This window comes from Sus scrofa, chromosome 5, assembly GCF_054392235.1.
Source record: "Sus scrofa isolate SSC_HxYL_T2T_F1_AM1 chromosome 5, Sscrofa_HxYL_maternal_Yorkshire_Landrace_v2.0, whole genome shotgun sequence".
NCBI lineage: Eukaryota > Metazoa > Chordata > Mammalia > Artiodactyla > Suidae > Sus > Sus scrofa.
Genome location: NC_139387.1, coordinates 101,659,081 through 101,674,641, shown reverse-complemented (window position 1 = coordinate 101,674,641; position 15,561 = coordinate 101,659,081). Strand labels below are relative to the sequence as shown.

The following is a 15,561-nucleotide window of genomic DNA, read 5'->3' as shown; positions in this document are numbered from 1 at the left end:
TATCGAACTTGCGTCCTCATGAGTGCCAGTCAGATTTGTTTCCACTGAGCCATGATGGGAACTCCAGCTATGATGGGAACTAGAGAAACAATATTTTATAACACAATAATAACGGGAGCTACATTCAATTAGGAGAATAATGTAGTCGCCTATGCAAATTTATGTTAAAAATCTTAGCAACAAACATCAAAATAAATATAAAATGAGACCTTATTCTGCTGCACAATTTCTTCCTCCAGACCACTGATTGTATGCTCATATTCAGAAATTATATTATTCAAATATTTGATTTCTTCCTTATCCTTGACTAATTCTCGATTGAGTTTAAGTTCTTGAAGACGGAGTTCTTCTATTTTCATATGCCAATGGATTACCTACAGGTTTACAAATTACATATGTAAACATAAATGCTACTACATAAACAAATACTTCTCCACTGATCCTAATGATTTTAATTCAAATTAATGGACATTCTATAAAAAAATGATATAAAATTATCCTTGGTTGTGCTACAAGGAAAAGTTTATTTAGAATTTCAATAGACTTTACTAACACACTGTATCTTAACATAAAACATTTTTCAAATGATGCTGGAATATCACTAACACTTATTTTCATTTATTAATTTACTTTCATATGTTTAATGGGTCCTTAGTGTATGTATATAATTGTAACACTGGTTTTACTTTCAAAAAGAAAAATCCTAAATATTTCTATCCTAGAGAATAAGTTTAATTTCAAAAAACTATTTTTCATTTAATTTCTTCCAAATGAGGGTAAAGAAAAATTATATTAAAAAATAAGTATGCAAATAATTTTAAACGAATATTAATTATGAAGTAGGTTCAACTAACCACTATGAAATTTAATAATTATAATTACTGTAGAAACTTTTCCAGAGTGTTTAAAATTCTTTGATATTATACAATCTAAGCATTTCCTACTGAAATCATTGTTTAGAGGAATTTCATTTTAATTTTTATTTATTTATTTTTTGGCTGTGCCTGCAGCACAGAGAAGTTCCCAGGCCAGGGATCCCATCAAAGCCACAGCAGTGACAGCACCAAGTTTTTAGCTGCTAGGCCACCAGGGAACTCCCTAGAAGGGTCTTATTTTATGTACAAAATAGACACTCAAACAGCTCAAAATCCTAATTTATAAAATCTGAATTAATAAACTCTAATTGGAATTGTCATATATTAAGCATTTTTCAGGCACATATTAACTTAAAATTACTATGTAACTCTTTTGAAAATACTGAACTTTAAATCAAGGTTTTACCTTTTGGGCTCCCCTGGCATCCTTTAAAGTGCTTATTAACTCTTCCAGCCCCTTTAACTTTAATTCCATCTCCAGTGTTTTGTTCTTCATATTTCTATGTTCTTGTTGAGAATTTTTCATTTCTTGCATTATCTTAAGTTTGTCGTTTTGTAACTGAATCATCGTTTTCGAGAACTTTTCCTGCTGTGCCAAGGGTAAAGCTCCACTGAACTGTCGTCGTAGAGACTGAATCGTTTGGCGCAGATGTTTGGCTCTATTTCTCCCTTCCAAACGGGCAAAATAGAGGGCCTGCTCTTTTTCATCAAGTTTCTGCTCTAAGCGCAAATTATGGGCTTCTATCTTCTGCAACTTAGATGTAACCGACTCCAACTTACCAAGAGCGGTAGCCTCACTAACTTGAAGAGAGACAAGGTGTTGGTGCAGCTTGGCAATTAGCGCCTTTTCATCAGACTGTGCCTAATATAAAAAGATATTTATGTTTGCAGCAAGTTTTAAGTTTTTCCAGTGAAACTTATGATGAGCTTAAAATCACGGTTTACTAAATAAAATTTAAAATAGTGTGCTACATGAGATCCGACAAAAATCTAACCTTGCTTTAACACAAATTATAAAGGAACTGTACAATAAGATCTATGACCAAACTTACTGAAAATCCGAATCTGACATCTAAATAAATAAGAGCTGGACTATTACTGTTTTTTTTTTTAAACTTCCAAATGTAAATAATACTGATAATACTACTAATGTGGACAATGTGGGTTTTTAATCTTAGAAAAACTTATCACGTGAAATACGCGATAAACTACACAGAAATACAAGAGGAAATATTGTTATGAAAGATTTCAATTCTCCTCACTGTCTGAGCTTTGATCAGTAGCCAGCACAATGCATTTGTAGGCACTGAAATGTTTTTCTGTGCTACAAATGGTATTTCAAATTCAAGAGTTTTTCTAATCAAGTTGTAACTATCAAGAATAGGAGCCTCTATCTGACACATTCTCTGATTAAAACTACAAAGCCAGCACAATGTCATGCAGATTTAGGAAACAGAAAAGAACCTATATACAAGAGCCAATGCCATACATACCTGGTAGTCTAACAGCTGCATTCTGATGGATTCTACCTCCTTCTCTCTGGACTGCTGCTGTGCATTCAAAATTTCAACTTGCCTTTTGGCAATATCAGCAACCTCTTTTAATCTAGAGAGTAATAAGATACTTCAGATACAATTAGGTGTATTTTCTAAGTAAGTAAACATCAGCATTTCAAACTTCTAGGCCCTTGGAAAAGACATCAGCTTGAAGCACCTCTTCTTTGCATGAAATACGAAAAGGTTCCTGAACTGTTTCATGACACATAACTCTTTGAAAGATTAACAGGTATTCTATAAAAAACTCTGCATTTCCAACATTTCTCCCCCTTGAAAATTCATATACATAGTATCATATCAAAAGCTCTGAGAAGTTCTAAAGTAAAAAAAAGCATCTCAATCTGTACATATATAATGTTTTCCAAATGTATATGACCAAAGAATTCCTCTCTCTCACTTTTTTTCCTGAGATTCTTACTGATGGTTTGGAATAGCTGGGATAAGTTATTAAGTAAGCTTACTTGATAAAATTGCACAGTTAAGAATACAGAACTTAAAATTCCCAGGTTCCCTAACCAATTAATGTATGTTTTTATTTGCTTTATTTTAATTTATAAGTTACCAAAATGTGAAAAGGAGATGATACATTTAGTACAATTACAAAAAAAGGGAGGGAGTTCCCACTGTGGTGCAATGGGATAAGTGGCATCTCTGTAGCCTGGGGACATAGGTTTCATCCTCTGCCTGGCACAGTGGGTTAAGGATCTGGCATTGCCACAGCTGCGGCACAGGTCACAACTGTGGTTCAGATCTGATCCCTGGCCCAGGAACTCCATATGCCACGGGGTGGCCAAAAAAGAAGAAAATAAAAAATTAAAAACAAAAACAAACAAAAAAAAGGTTTAAAAAAAAGAGAGAGAGGAGCTTGATGATACGTTATTAAATCTCTTATATGACTACTGTGCTAAGTTTAAAAGATAAAGTAAAATACATTTTACTAAAAAAAAAATAAAAAAATAAAATACATTTTACTTTAAGCTGGAATAATTTTAGTTTAGTGTTAACAGATAAGTAGTTTTCCTCATATTAATTAGAAATTCTCACTGCCTGTTATATAGTTTTGATCTATTAAAATATAACAAAATGAGAAATTATAGTTTATTTCAAAAGGTTAGGTCCATGAGATGAGAGGAAGAATAAAAAAAAGGAGTCCTTCACTGTGAAAAGGGCTGAGAATGAATGATATTCCCAAAAGGACAATCAAGACACCAAAACAATGGCTATAACTTTACGAATAAGTCATAAGTGCTTTTTACTAGTTATTTGTGTCTGACACATCAACTCAGGGATCCCCAGGCTTTCCAATGAAGAAACACGTAATCACAAAAGAGAGTGAGCACTCAGCATCTACCTGTTTCGCATTATTTCCTCCTTACGTAATTTTATTTATTTACTTATTTTTCCTTACATAATTTTAAATCCTAAGAATAAACCATTTCCTTATGTAAAAAGAAAATAACACTGTTACTTTAGGGATAGCACCTAGCACAGTAGGTACCCAGTAAATGTAAACTGAATCAAAATCTGAATTTTTCTTTCTATTTTATAGCAACCTTATGAAGTAAACAGATTTGCTACCACTCCCTTAATAAGTTAACTTAAGCTAAATAAATTGAATGGCCATAATCCTTCCCTCCAGAAAAGTATTAGTAGGTGGAAAAACTTGATCTCAAAAGATCTCGATTCTAAGTTGAGCGCCTTCTGTAATACTATTCCTAGGCTCTGAAAAATGTAAATCTTGAGAAATTGTTTCCTCTTCAATATTTTATGCCAGGTAAATATCCACCTTATTAATATTATTTAGCCCTGTTCTTATAAAAAGAAACCAGTACCAGTTGCTACTGAGGATATCTACCCTTTACCACTGTAATTAAATTTCATAAACACAAATTAAACACATCTAATCAAATGACTAAAATTAGAAGTATGAGATTAATACATACAGCAATACCTCAATTAAAAAAAAAACTTAAATGTATGAGACTTCCAGAAACGGTCTTAGAGACATGGAGAGCAGACTTGTGGTTGCCGAGGGGGTGGGGGAAGGAGTGGAATGGATTGAGAGTTTGGGGTTAGTAGATGCAAACTATTACACTGAGAATGGATAAGCAATGAGGTCCTACTGCGTAGCACAGAGAACTATATCCAATCACTTGTGACAGAACATGATGGAAGATAACGTGAGAAGAAGAGTATGTACACGAGTGTAAATGGGCCACTCTGATGTACAGCAGAAACTGAGAGAACACTGTAAATCAACAATAATTTAAAAAAATTAAAAATATACGAGAGTTCCCATTGTGGCTAAGCAGGTTAAGAATCCAACAGAGTGTCCATGAGGATGTGGGTTCATTTGATCTATGGCCTTGCTCAGTGGGTAAAGGATCTGGCATAGCTGCAAGCTGTGGTAAGGCTGCAGATACGGCTCAGATGCAGCACTGCTGTGGCTGTGGCACAGGCTGGCAGCTGCAGTTCCAATTTGATCCCCAGCCTGGGAACTTCCATATGCCACGGGTGTGGCCTTAAAAATTAAAAAAAGAATTAAAGATTAAAAATTTTTAAAAAAGCAACAAATGAAAAAAAAAAAAAAAAAAGGTCAAAGAGTTTACAAAAGCTCTAGTACAGTCTGTCACCGTGCCTTAAAAGGCATAGTCATGTGTGCTTATTCACATACTGTAACAAAAATTAAGAATGTTGCCTAGGAATTTCCATATGCCATGGGTGTGGGTAAAAAAAGAGATTACATTCATTCATTCATTTCATTTAATACATAATTAAAGTTTAAAATTAAGCCTCACAAAACTATGCCAATAATAATGCTATCTAGCCTAGTGATACTTTTTAGAAAACAATCTGTAACTGTAAGAAATTGAAAATGCAGTATGTAAAATGCAATAGTTTCATCCAAAGCACCTATTTCATCTTTAAGGAAGAGTGTATGTTTTTGTTGGTTCTGAGAACTTAAACTTGCATTGAACGAAACACTGATAGGAAATTCCTTAACCCAAATGTAATGTTTGTTCTTTGTGGCACTTTAAGGCAAAATGAGAGAAAAGTTGGGTAGGTCATTTCCTCACCAAAACTTTTCCAAAGCACCTTAGAAATGACTCCATTCATAATTTATGCCCAGTTCCGTTTAATCTAGTTTTTCAGTCATTTAGTAGGTATTTACTGAATCCAAGAATTGGATATATATCAATTAAAATAAGAGGTAACATTTTCTTCCCTTATGAAACACATATTCTGGTCAGGGGAGATACACAATAACTGATTAAATTTGTTAATACGTTAGGAAATCATAAATGCTACAAATTAGAATGAGATAAGGGAGACAGGGAGTGTAGGGAAAGGGCAGAAAGCAGTTTTAATGGTCATGATACCAAGACCTATTGACTGGCCATGCGAGGGAGGGTCAGGGTCGGAAAGGTCAGAGGTAATGTGTGCTGGGGGAGCAGATAAGATAGTGTGTCACAGATCACTTAAAGACTATGAGTCTTCACTGAATAAAATGGAGAGTCATTGCAGAGTCGTGGCAGCAAAACCTAACACAACTCGAATCTCCTTTGAAAAGGGCTTCTGTGTTAAGAAGAGACAGAGGCAAGAGCACAGACATGAAGACCAGTGAAGAAGCCACTTAGCACTCCCGTGAAAGAAGGTGAGAGCTTGCACAGGGTGGTGACAAGCGACCAGATTCAGATACATGTTGAATCAGGAGTTCCTGTGGACAGGATGCAGCGTGAGAGAAACACAGTCATCAAAGCTGGACAGTGCTGTCGGAAGAACCCCGGGTGCTCTATTTTGGACATGTGAGGCCTATTACATAACCACTAAATACCCAAGCAGAAACAGCAAGGTGACAGATGACTGTACAAGTTTGGAGGAGAGCGGAAATGCCCAAGTTGGAAGATTTCAGAGAATTTCTGGGTGTCACTGGCAGATGTCTCACATAAGCTCAAAAAGAACTCCAGGTCAGCCAATGGATGGTACCTAATACTCCCTTATTTCTTCTCTTGCTCTTCCTTACGCCTGCACTTATTGGATATCGCTGTCATTTCTCCCAGAAAAAACAAACAAGCAAAATAAAACAAAAAACTTCGCAAACACTTACTTTGATATTTCAACTTTCAGTTCCATCTCACTCTTCTCTAATTCTAGAATCCGCTGCCTGTCAGCATCACTTACTGTCTTGCTCACACTATCAGCTAATTCGTCTCTTAACATTTGTTCCATCTTCTGTGCTTCCAAATTGATTTTCGTAAGCTGAGAAAAAGTAACAAAAACTAATGTTTCTGAACATTTTTGAGGTGTTCCTTTTAATATATCTTTCAGCATACTGCAGTCCTCTTTACTTTGCATTAGTCCAGATACGGAACTGGGTATGAAATATTAAGAACAGATTAAAGAAGATAAGGCGAGAAAGAGCCAGGAACAAATTACGAAAACTCTGGTTATATGTCAGCTCACTAAAAGTCATTTACATTAGTCACAACTAATAAGATATGAATCTCTAATATTCTTAATTTTCTTGAAATACCATTTACTCATTATATTTTACTTCAATTATATCCTCTATGAATAATCTAAATAGTTAATAAAATATTTATTAATATAGATTTAATGATAGTTAAAATGAACAATATAAATTTTTGAAAAATATACTAATTCTCAAGGTAAACAAACATTAAAGGAGTGCTGCTTCATCATAAATTGTTGAATATTTATATACTATTTTATTGCAAGCCAATTTAATAATGTGACCTTAACAAAAAATTCTAAAACTTCCTATTAGAATGAAGTCTCTGAGGAGTTCCCATCGTGGCGCAGTGGTTAACGAATCTGACTAGGAACCATGCAGTTGCAGGTTCAATCCCTGGCCTTGCTCAGTGGGTTGAAGATCCAGTGTTGCTGTGAGCTGTGGTGTAGGTCACAGACGCGGCTTGGATCCCGTTCTGCTGTGGCTCTGGCGTAGGCCTGCAGCTATAGCTCCGATTCGACCCCTAGCCTGGGAACCTCCATATGCTGCGGGAGCAGCCCCAGAAAAAGCAAAAAAACAAAAAAACAAAAAAAACAAAAAAAACAAAAAAACAAAAAAATGAAGTCCCTGAGAGCAAAGATTATTGTCTATTTCACTTTCTGCTATAACTCCAGTCCCTATACAACATGTGGCATGTAAAAGACATTCAGTAATAATAATTTATAAAAGAATGGATGGTAGTGGAAGGCAATTTTAAATAACATTTTTTTGCACATTAAATCTAATAATGCAATGCCAGTCAGAAATAAGAACTCAATGATGAAAATATCTGCTCTCTTTTTAAACACTTACAGTTTAAAAATAGATTACTTATGCATTACATCAAACATAAGTACTATACTAATACGCTACTCGAGAGGTTCAAACAACCCTCTCATGATAACACGACGTTTACCATGACTAACTCTTCATTCTCTAACTGCATGATCAAACTCGTAGTATCACACCTCAGCAAATTTGGTTTCCAATTCAATATTGCGTTCTTCCATTTGCTTTAATGAAGTCTTCGCATGTTCATACATTTTTTGAGCATGTTCAGCCCGCTGCCTTTCGTTTAATTCCTTCATCTCAAGCGTAGTGATTTTTTTTGAAATAGAAACAATCTCACTGTTGGTTACTGATTTCCTCGCTTTATCCATGTTAGATTCGTTTCCTAGATACAATAATACTTCCATCAACCTCATGCTGTTCTTATCAAAATTTTATGCCACATATTTTAGATAGTATATATAAGAAAGCAATCTGGTTCTGTGGAAAACCCATGAGTCTTCTGTGTGCTAATTCTGGCTCTGTTACTTATCCATATGCTGCCTATCCCATTTTCATCTCCTGAAACTCACATGCTTCATCAATCAAATGATAATAAAAATTATTCTTTAGGATTTCTCACTGTGGCTCAGAAGGTTAAGATCCCAACATAGCATCTGTGGGGATGCAGGTTTGATCTCTGCCCTCGCTCAGCGGGTTAAGGATCCAGTGTTGCTGCAAACTGCAGTATAAGTCCCAGATGAGGCTTGGATCCAGCATTACTGTGGCTGGGGCGTGGGCCAGCAGCTGCAGCTCTGATTCCCCTCCTAGCCTGGGAACTTCCATATGGCACAAGTGCAGCCTTAAAAATTATTTTTTAAAGTAACAGAAACTTGAACAGCATTGGAGCTCTAAGGTCTAATAAACAAATTAAAACGCCTTATCCAAAAGAGCAAATTTATTTGAAAATTATAAAGCACAATGGTACTGAGATAAAATTATTTAAATGTTGTGAACTAGGATAACCGTTTGAAAAACTAATACGGAAAATCCTCATCAGCAGAAGCCACAAATATTTCATACCCTCTGAGACATGATTCTCTCTCTGAGATATACATGAAGATATTCACTGAAGCACTAATAGCAACAGCAAAAACAAGAAAAGCTAGTGACTTCATCACTCACTGTGTGAATATTTATAAGTATGATGAGTAAAACATGAAATATTTTGATATCTACTAAATTAAGCATATAATGTTTATTATAATTTAAAATGTATAAAACATATAAAGCATGTATAATGTAATACAAAAAATGATACAGAAGTGGAACTATACAAACATTAGTTCTTTAAAAATTTTTGATGTTTTATGATCTTTTTAATTTTAATATATCAAGTGATATATTCCTGATATAATTTCACACAAAGTAAAAAAACTCATAATACTATCATTAAAATACAGGTGTTTCAAAATTATCACCAGTCTAAATTGTTAAATGGTTCAATATAGCTAATGCTCACTGAGAAATTTTTAACATATATGATTTCATCAGAAACAAATCCAATTTAATAACTAAAAATCAAATCTTCATAAAGATTAATACAAGATAGTATTCATTAACTGCCTGCTAAATTAAACTGTTAGGCAGAGAATTCATTTTTATCAAAATACTTTCCATCTGGTAGAGAAAAGGAACTTTAAATGAAAAATATTCACTATTGGAGTTCCGGTCGTGGCTCAGTGGTTAACCAATCCGACTAGGAACCATGAGGTTGCGGGTTCGGTCCCTGCCCCTGCTCAGTGAGTTAAGGATCCGGCGTTGCCGTGAGCTGTGGTATAGGTTGCAGACGCGACTTGGATCCCGTGTTGCTGTGGCTCTGGTGTAGGCCAGTGGCTACAGCTCCAATTAGACCCTAGCCTGGGAACCTCCACATGCCATGGGAGCGGCCCTAGAAATGGCACACACACACACAAAAAAAATTCACTATTAGTTCTTAATCATTTTATATTTTGAGTCATAATATTCACCAAATTTAGCTTCTTGTTCCCAGGCTTGTTCAAGAGTGTGAAGTTTTTCCTTGGTAATCTCCAGTTCTTTATTTACAGATTCCATTTGTTCTTTTAGGGATGCATTTTCACACTGAATAAAACAAATATCACTGAGAAATTATCTTATAATTCAGACTAATACCACAAAAGTGGCATTGGCTTAACTTTATACGATAATCTCCTAAGGCTCACATCCAGTGTTTTTTTTTACAGAATCAGTAGTTCCCTTATACGTTAACACAAATATAGATATACACATATACACATATGTTGCATATACATATATTATACATATACGCACAAACACACAGGTATGTAATATAAAATATTTTAAAATAATCATCAAAATCTCACACATCTAATACGTGGCCCCAAACTTCTGAGTATTAACTTCTTTCATGTTCATTGTGGCCAAGCTGGAACACTCCGAGTTTCACAACCTTCGCAGACCAGTGCTTAATCCCCTCATTCCCACAGTTACTGAGCACCCCAAGACAGGGTGACAGGGTCTGTGTTCATGATGAAAAAAAAAAAAAAAAAAGGCAAACTTCTGGCCCTCAGAGGCCTCACTATTTGGTGTCTGTGGGTATATGCAGCGTAGGAATTGGGGAGTGTGTGGAAGGCAGAAGGCCAAAGACAGATAAGCAAACAAAAAAAAAATCACTAAAAAGAAACAGAGTACAAACCCACAGAACAAGAGACGCTGGCATATCCAGCTGAGAGCGTAAAGAAAGTATTAACCACTGAAAAGGTGGTATTAAGCTGAAACTGAAGCTGAGAGAAGGATCCAGCCTTGCTAACTAACCAGCCTGTAAAGAACTGATGACGTACATACAGATGCCCCAAAGCAGGCAAATGTTTGGAGTGTCAGAGGACTTGAGCACAGTGAAAACTGAGTAAGATAAAATTAGAGAGACAACAGGGGGTCATACGAGGCAAAGCATGCCTGTAAAGACAAGGAACTGGAATTTAACTTAATGTATAATAAAAATCAAATAAAGATTTTAAGAAAGAAGTTTTAAACAATTTTCTGAATGAAATGTGGACAATAAACGAAGGGGTAAATAGAGAAATGAGAAAAGATGAAGATATTGTAAAATCCAGATGAGGGATACCACCGGTTTAGAGTAGTTAGCGCAGGGAAGCTGGAGAAAAGAGGACACATACGAGGTAATCACATCTCGGGTAAAAATGACAAAGGAAAGGAACGGCTAGAGAATATTTCTGAGACACCTGCCTTAATTAGATGAAGAGCCAATAATGGCATATATGGAAATAGGAACAACTATGAGAGAAACAGATATCAGGAATTCAATTTGGCTATGTTAGAGATTCCCTCGAAACATGAGTTGTCAAGTGGGTAACTCCATGCTGTAGAGCAGAGCTCTGAGAAGTCAGGCTGGAGACATAAAATGTAGGCGTTGGCTCATAATATTTTAAGCTCGTTTAGGCTGCATTTTAGCAAAGAGAATGTCTACTGTGTGCCAGGTATTCTAAGCACTGGACTGCAACGTTAATTCCATGCTGGGACTTTGCTTTAGTTGAGCAGTTGGAAAATAAGCCAATATATAACACAATGTCAGGTAGCAAGCATTAGGAAGAACAATAAAACAGGGCAATGAGATTTCTTTAAGGGGGATATTGAGATGAAAAGCAATATAAGAGAATAAAACATGACTTTTTGGTAATGTGCACAATTATTACCAAATTCCAACACTGTGTAAACTCATAGGAGAAAAACAAAAAAGGGCTTAGGGTATTTTACTACCTTGCTACCCTCTATTCTTCTTTTACTTCCAGACTCTTTCAAAGGATAACTGTGGTTTTGCTCCAGATTTCACTTCCACCCCCCTGCCCTGGTATTACTGCACCTTCATTTCTTACCACACGCTTATCTTCAATATTCAAAAATCCTCTATTAGCTCTAAATTTTCTTTCCCTATCTTCTCAAACTTCATTGGTCTCCTTTATTTAAAAAAAAAAATCCGGGAGTTCCCGTCGTGGCGCAGTGGTTAACGAATCCCACTAGGAACCATGAGGTTGCGGGTTCGGTCCCTGCCCTTGCTCAGTGGGTTAACGATCCGGCGTTGCCGTGAGCTGTGGTGTAGGTTGCAGACGCGGCTCGGATCCCGAGTTGCTGTGGCTCTGGCGTAGGCCGGTGGCTACGGCTCCGATTAGACCCCTAGCCTGGGAACCTCCATATGCCGTGGGAGCGGCCCAAGAAATACCAAAAAGACAAAAAAAAAAAAAAAAAAAAAAAAAAATCCTCTTCTTAATTCTATCTCAATCCATATCTATTTCTCTTGTATTCTATTATCGAATTTCCAGTTTTTTGTCTTATTGCCCATTCAGTTGTTGTATTTCCTTATCACTCCCTTTGTTTTTCATATTCTAAAATTTGATTTTCATTACCTTTATTCTCATGAACTTTTACTCTTAAAAGACCTCAATGATTTTCCAATCACCATATCTGATGACCTTTTTACTGGCTCTACACAAATCAATCCTTGAGGTTAACATTCGTTTGCTTTAACACTCTGCCACACAGGAGGTACCAAACCCACAAAAGTGAATTAAGTAGAGTTCTTGATATTGAGAGCCTTATACTCCTAAAGGAATACATAACATGTGACATGAAAACACATATACTATGATTTGATATAACCAACAGACCTAGGTACAAGATACAGAGCCAATAAAAACAGAGGGAGGGAGTTTCTTTTACAAAGAAGGATGCTTAGGAAAAAAGACAACATCTGAAAAAAGTCTGAAACATAAAGAGAAATTCACTGAGCATATAAACTGGTAGAGGGGGAAGGACTTTCTAGACAAGGAAAACTGCATGTACAAAAGAATGTATGTTAAAAAAAAAAAAAAAGCAATGAGATGTAGAAAACTGGTAGTTCAGTTGCTAAAGCATACATTGCGGAACTACTTAGAATGCAGAGGAGATGAAATGAATTAAGTGTGGACTCATCACAAAAGTCACTAATTCCTTAAGCGACTGGCAGCTTTTCAGAGGTTTTACGCAAGGGGAAGGGCATGGTCAGATTCATGTTTAGAATGGTCATTCTGGTGGCAGCAAGGAGGATGTACCACTGGGGGTAAGGATGTGGGTAATGGTTACCACAATAAAGACAATAAAGAACAAAACTAAGACACTGTCAATAAAGAGAGATACATGTTCAGAATTATAGCTAGAATACAAGAAAGTAAAGGAGAGAAAAGAATACCATACAAATACAAATTTTTAAAGTTTTGAGTAAAGATGAAAAATACTATCTGGGAAGAGAAATATTAAAAGTTAAAAATTACTCATTGAGGAGCTCCCATCGTGGCGCAGCAGAAATGAACCTGACTAGGAACCATGAGATTGCGGGTTCCATCCCTGGCCTTGCTCACTGGGTTAAGGATCCAGCGTTGCTGCGAGCTGTGGTGTAGGTCGCAGATGAGACTCGGATCTGGTGTTGCTGTGGCTGTGGCGTAGGCCAGCGGCTACAGCTCTGACTGGACGCCTGGCCTGGGAACCTCCATATGCCCCGAGTGTGGCCCTAAAAAGACAAAAAGACAAAAAAAAAAAAAAAATTTACTCATTGATATGTTATCTACAGGTTTCTTAGCTATGATTTTCTAATGTGAGAAAACAACAGATATGAAGGTAGGAAAAAAGAAAATAAACTATTACCACACCTAAATATTTTGAATTTTCTATAAAAATTAATCATCTGTCTTCGGCAAAAATAAAAAGTAAACTGATCACAATTATTTCTCGTTAGTATTAATAAATAACAACTCAGATAATTTTGTAGGAATTACTGAAAACTATTCAGAACGTTGAATGTGTCCCCCTAAGCAAGTGAAAGCTTCTGAGCCAAAGAATTAGATCTCATTCCATGCCAATGAGAGGATCACAAAAGAGAATGAACCAAAAGATATATAGCCCTTGTTTTTGATGAAGAAGAAAAACAAAATCAGGAGCTTGTTTTGCCTACTGTAAAACATGAAGGTAAAGTGGCTGGAAGAGCATTACAAAGGGCCTGGGCCATATGCATAGACTCTCTGAATTAACCTAATGACACTCTATTCTACTTTTCTCCCTCGTTATAGGAAAGAAAGGGTAGGGCTGTGCAGAGCTCATCCAAGATCCAGGAAGAGCCAGAGGTATCTCACCCACTCTCAGCTACATCCACCCCAAAGAACTAGAGACCACAAGGGAATAACTTGCGCTGGGATCAAAAGTAAGAGAACGGGATGGGTCCTTAATGATGCTTCCTCTTTTCATTACAAAACCATATCTGTTCCATATTCTTTTTCCTTATTTAAGCACCTGGTGGAAAGAGGTTTGACTCAGCTAAATAAGGCAAATGAGCGAAGGAAGATGACCTGGAAGAAGTCATCCAGAAGTGATTCTCACCTATAGAAGAATGGCTAATATCACAAGTTTAAGGATCACACCAACTTACCTCTAGGTGTTCCAAGTTATTTGTTCTTTGAACAAGCATATTATCTTTTTGCAAGATGTCTCTGTACTTAATAGTCAGTTCATTGTATTGCTTATTGGCCAATTCTAGTTCAGACAGAGAAACGCTATTATCTATAACTTTCTGGAGCGCTGCAATTTTGAAAACAGCCATTTCCTATGTAGATAAGGATACACGAAATTAAGGTGGTGATTTTTTTTTTTTCTGGTGAAGTACTAGCCATTTTTGAGAAGGATAAGTTAATACAGCTGGAAGCAAAAAAGATTTTAGAATTATTTAAAAAACTAAGACTTCTCATATAAGAAAAAAAATACAGGAATAATTACTAATTTCATTCATACAAGAAATATTTGAAAATTTTAATCATAATAAAAATGAAAATAAAGTGAATCAATAATAACTCTTGCCACAGTTAAATGAAATTCACTTAACTCGAGAAAAGCATAATATACAACAGCTAGAGTATATAACTCAGAATATATCTTTACATGGCTTGTCTAAATTTCATAAGATTAAAAACAACTTTGTCTTTTGAAGACTGAATGGCAAAATTTGCATTATTGCAAGTAACATTTACAGCTTAGCTATTTCCACTTGTTTATAGTATGTAAACCAGCATTACCATAAAAGAAATTTTTTTCTGTTCATAGGAAAGAAACATTATTTAGAAAGAAACTCCTCTGCATCACAGCTGTCTGTAATAAATGACATCAAAGTCTTTAAGTTACTTGGCTGATGTTCATCTCTTTAGCTACAGAGCTACAAAACGTCACTATTTCAAGATGCTGTATTAACACCATAAAGAAAGATCCAAACATAAAGTCATATTTATGAACTGAGGAAGATTAAAAAATTTATAGTTATAATTCATTCTGAAGCACAGTAATCAGGAGAAAATATATGTAATACTGCTTCATTTTTTTTTTTTATGGCCACACCTGTGGCATATGGAAGTTTTAGGGCTGCGGGGTCAAATCAGAGCTGCAGCGGTCAGCTTATGGCACAGCCACAGCAATGCCAGATCTCTTTTTGACAACTTCTCTATATAAATAAGCACACCCTGATCTTCTTTATTCTTGGAATTTGGTTTTACTTTTTTCCTCAGTGAGGGAGATTATGTTTCCCATCCTTAAAAATATCCCTTTTTTTGGCTTTCCAATTGTTGGGAAAAAAAAACAAAAAACCCAGGTTGAACAACCAGGTTGAAGAGGAAGAAGATCCTAGTTCTTTCTTCCCTTCTACCTCAAACACCAGTTATATGTGTTACACTCCAAGAAAAGTATATTCTACAAAAAACCTAACATAAAAATAAAAACA

The 15,561-nt window shown here is 35.7% G+C and overlaps 1 protein-coding gene across 8 annotated transcripts in view; it reads right to left on the bottom strand.

The window, feature by feature from the left end:
• The window catches only part of CEP290 (centrosomal protein 290), an 89,935-nt gene that overhangs the window by 36,452 nt on the left and 37,922 nt on the right, over positions 1-15,561 (bottom strand). For 7 of the 8 annotated variants that reach the window (XR_014804519.1, XM_084957624.1, XM_084957626.1 and 4 more), the window contains 7 exons: positions 14,227-14,400; positions 9,743-9,854; positions 7,913-8,118; positions 6,540-6,691; positions 2,369-2,480; positions 1,282-1,737; positions 210-374 (listed from right to left, as the gene is read on the bottom strand). Coding sequence is in view for 6 of the 8 variants with exons in the window: in XM_084957624.1 (XP_084813750.1) it covers positions 210-374; positions 1,282-1,737; positions 2,369-2,480; positions 6,540-6,691; positions 7,913-8,118; positions 9,743-9,854; positions 14,227-14,400 (1,377 nt within the window). In the remaining 2 variants the exon portion in view is untranslated. The remainder of the gene's footprint in view (positions 1-209; positions 375-1,281; positions 1,738-2,368; positions 2,481-6,539; positions 6,692-7,912; positions 8,119-9,742; positions 9,855-14,226; positions 14,401-15,561) is intronic. The other variant, XR_014804520.1, reaches the window with a different exon arrangement.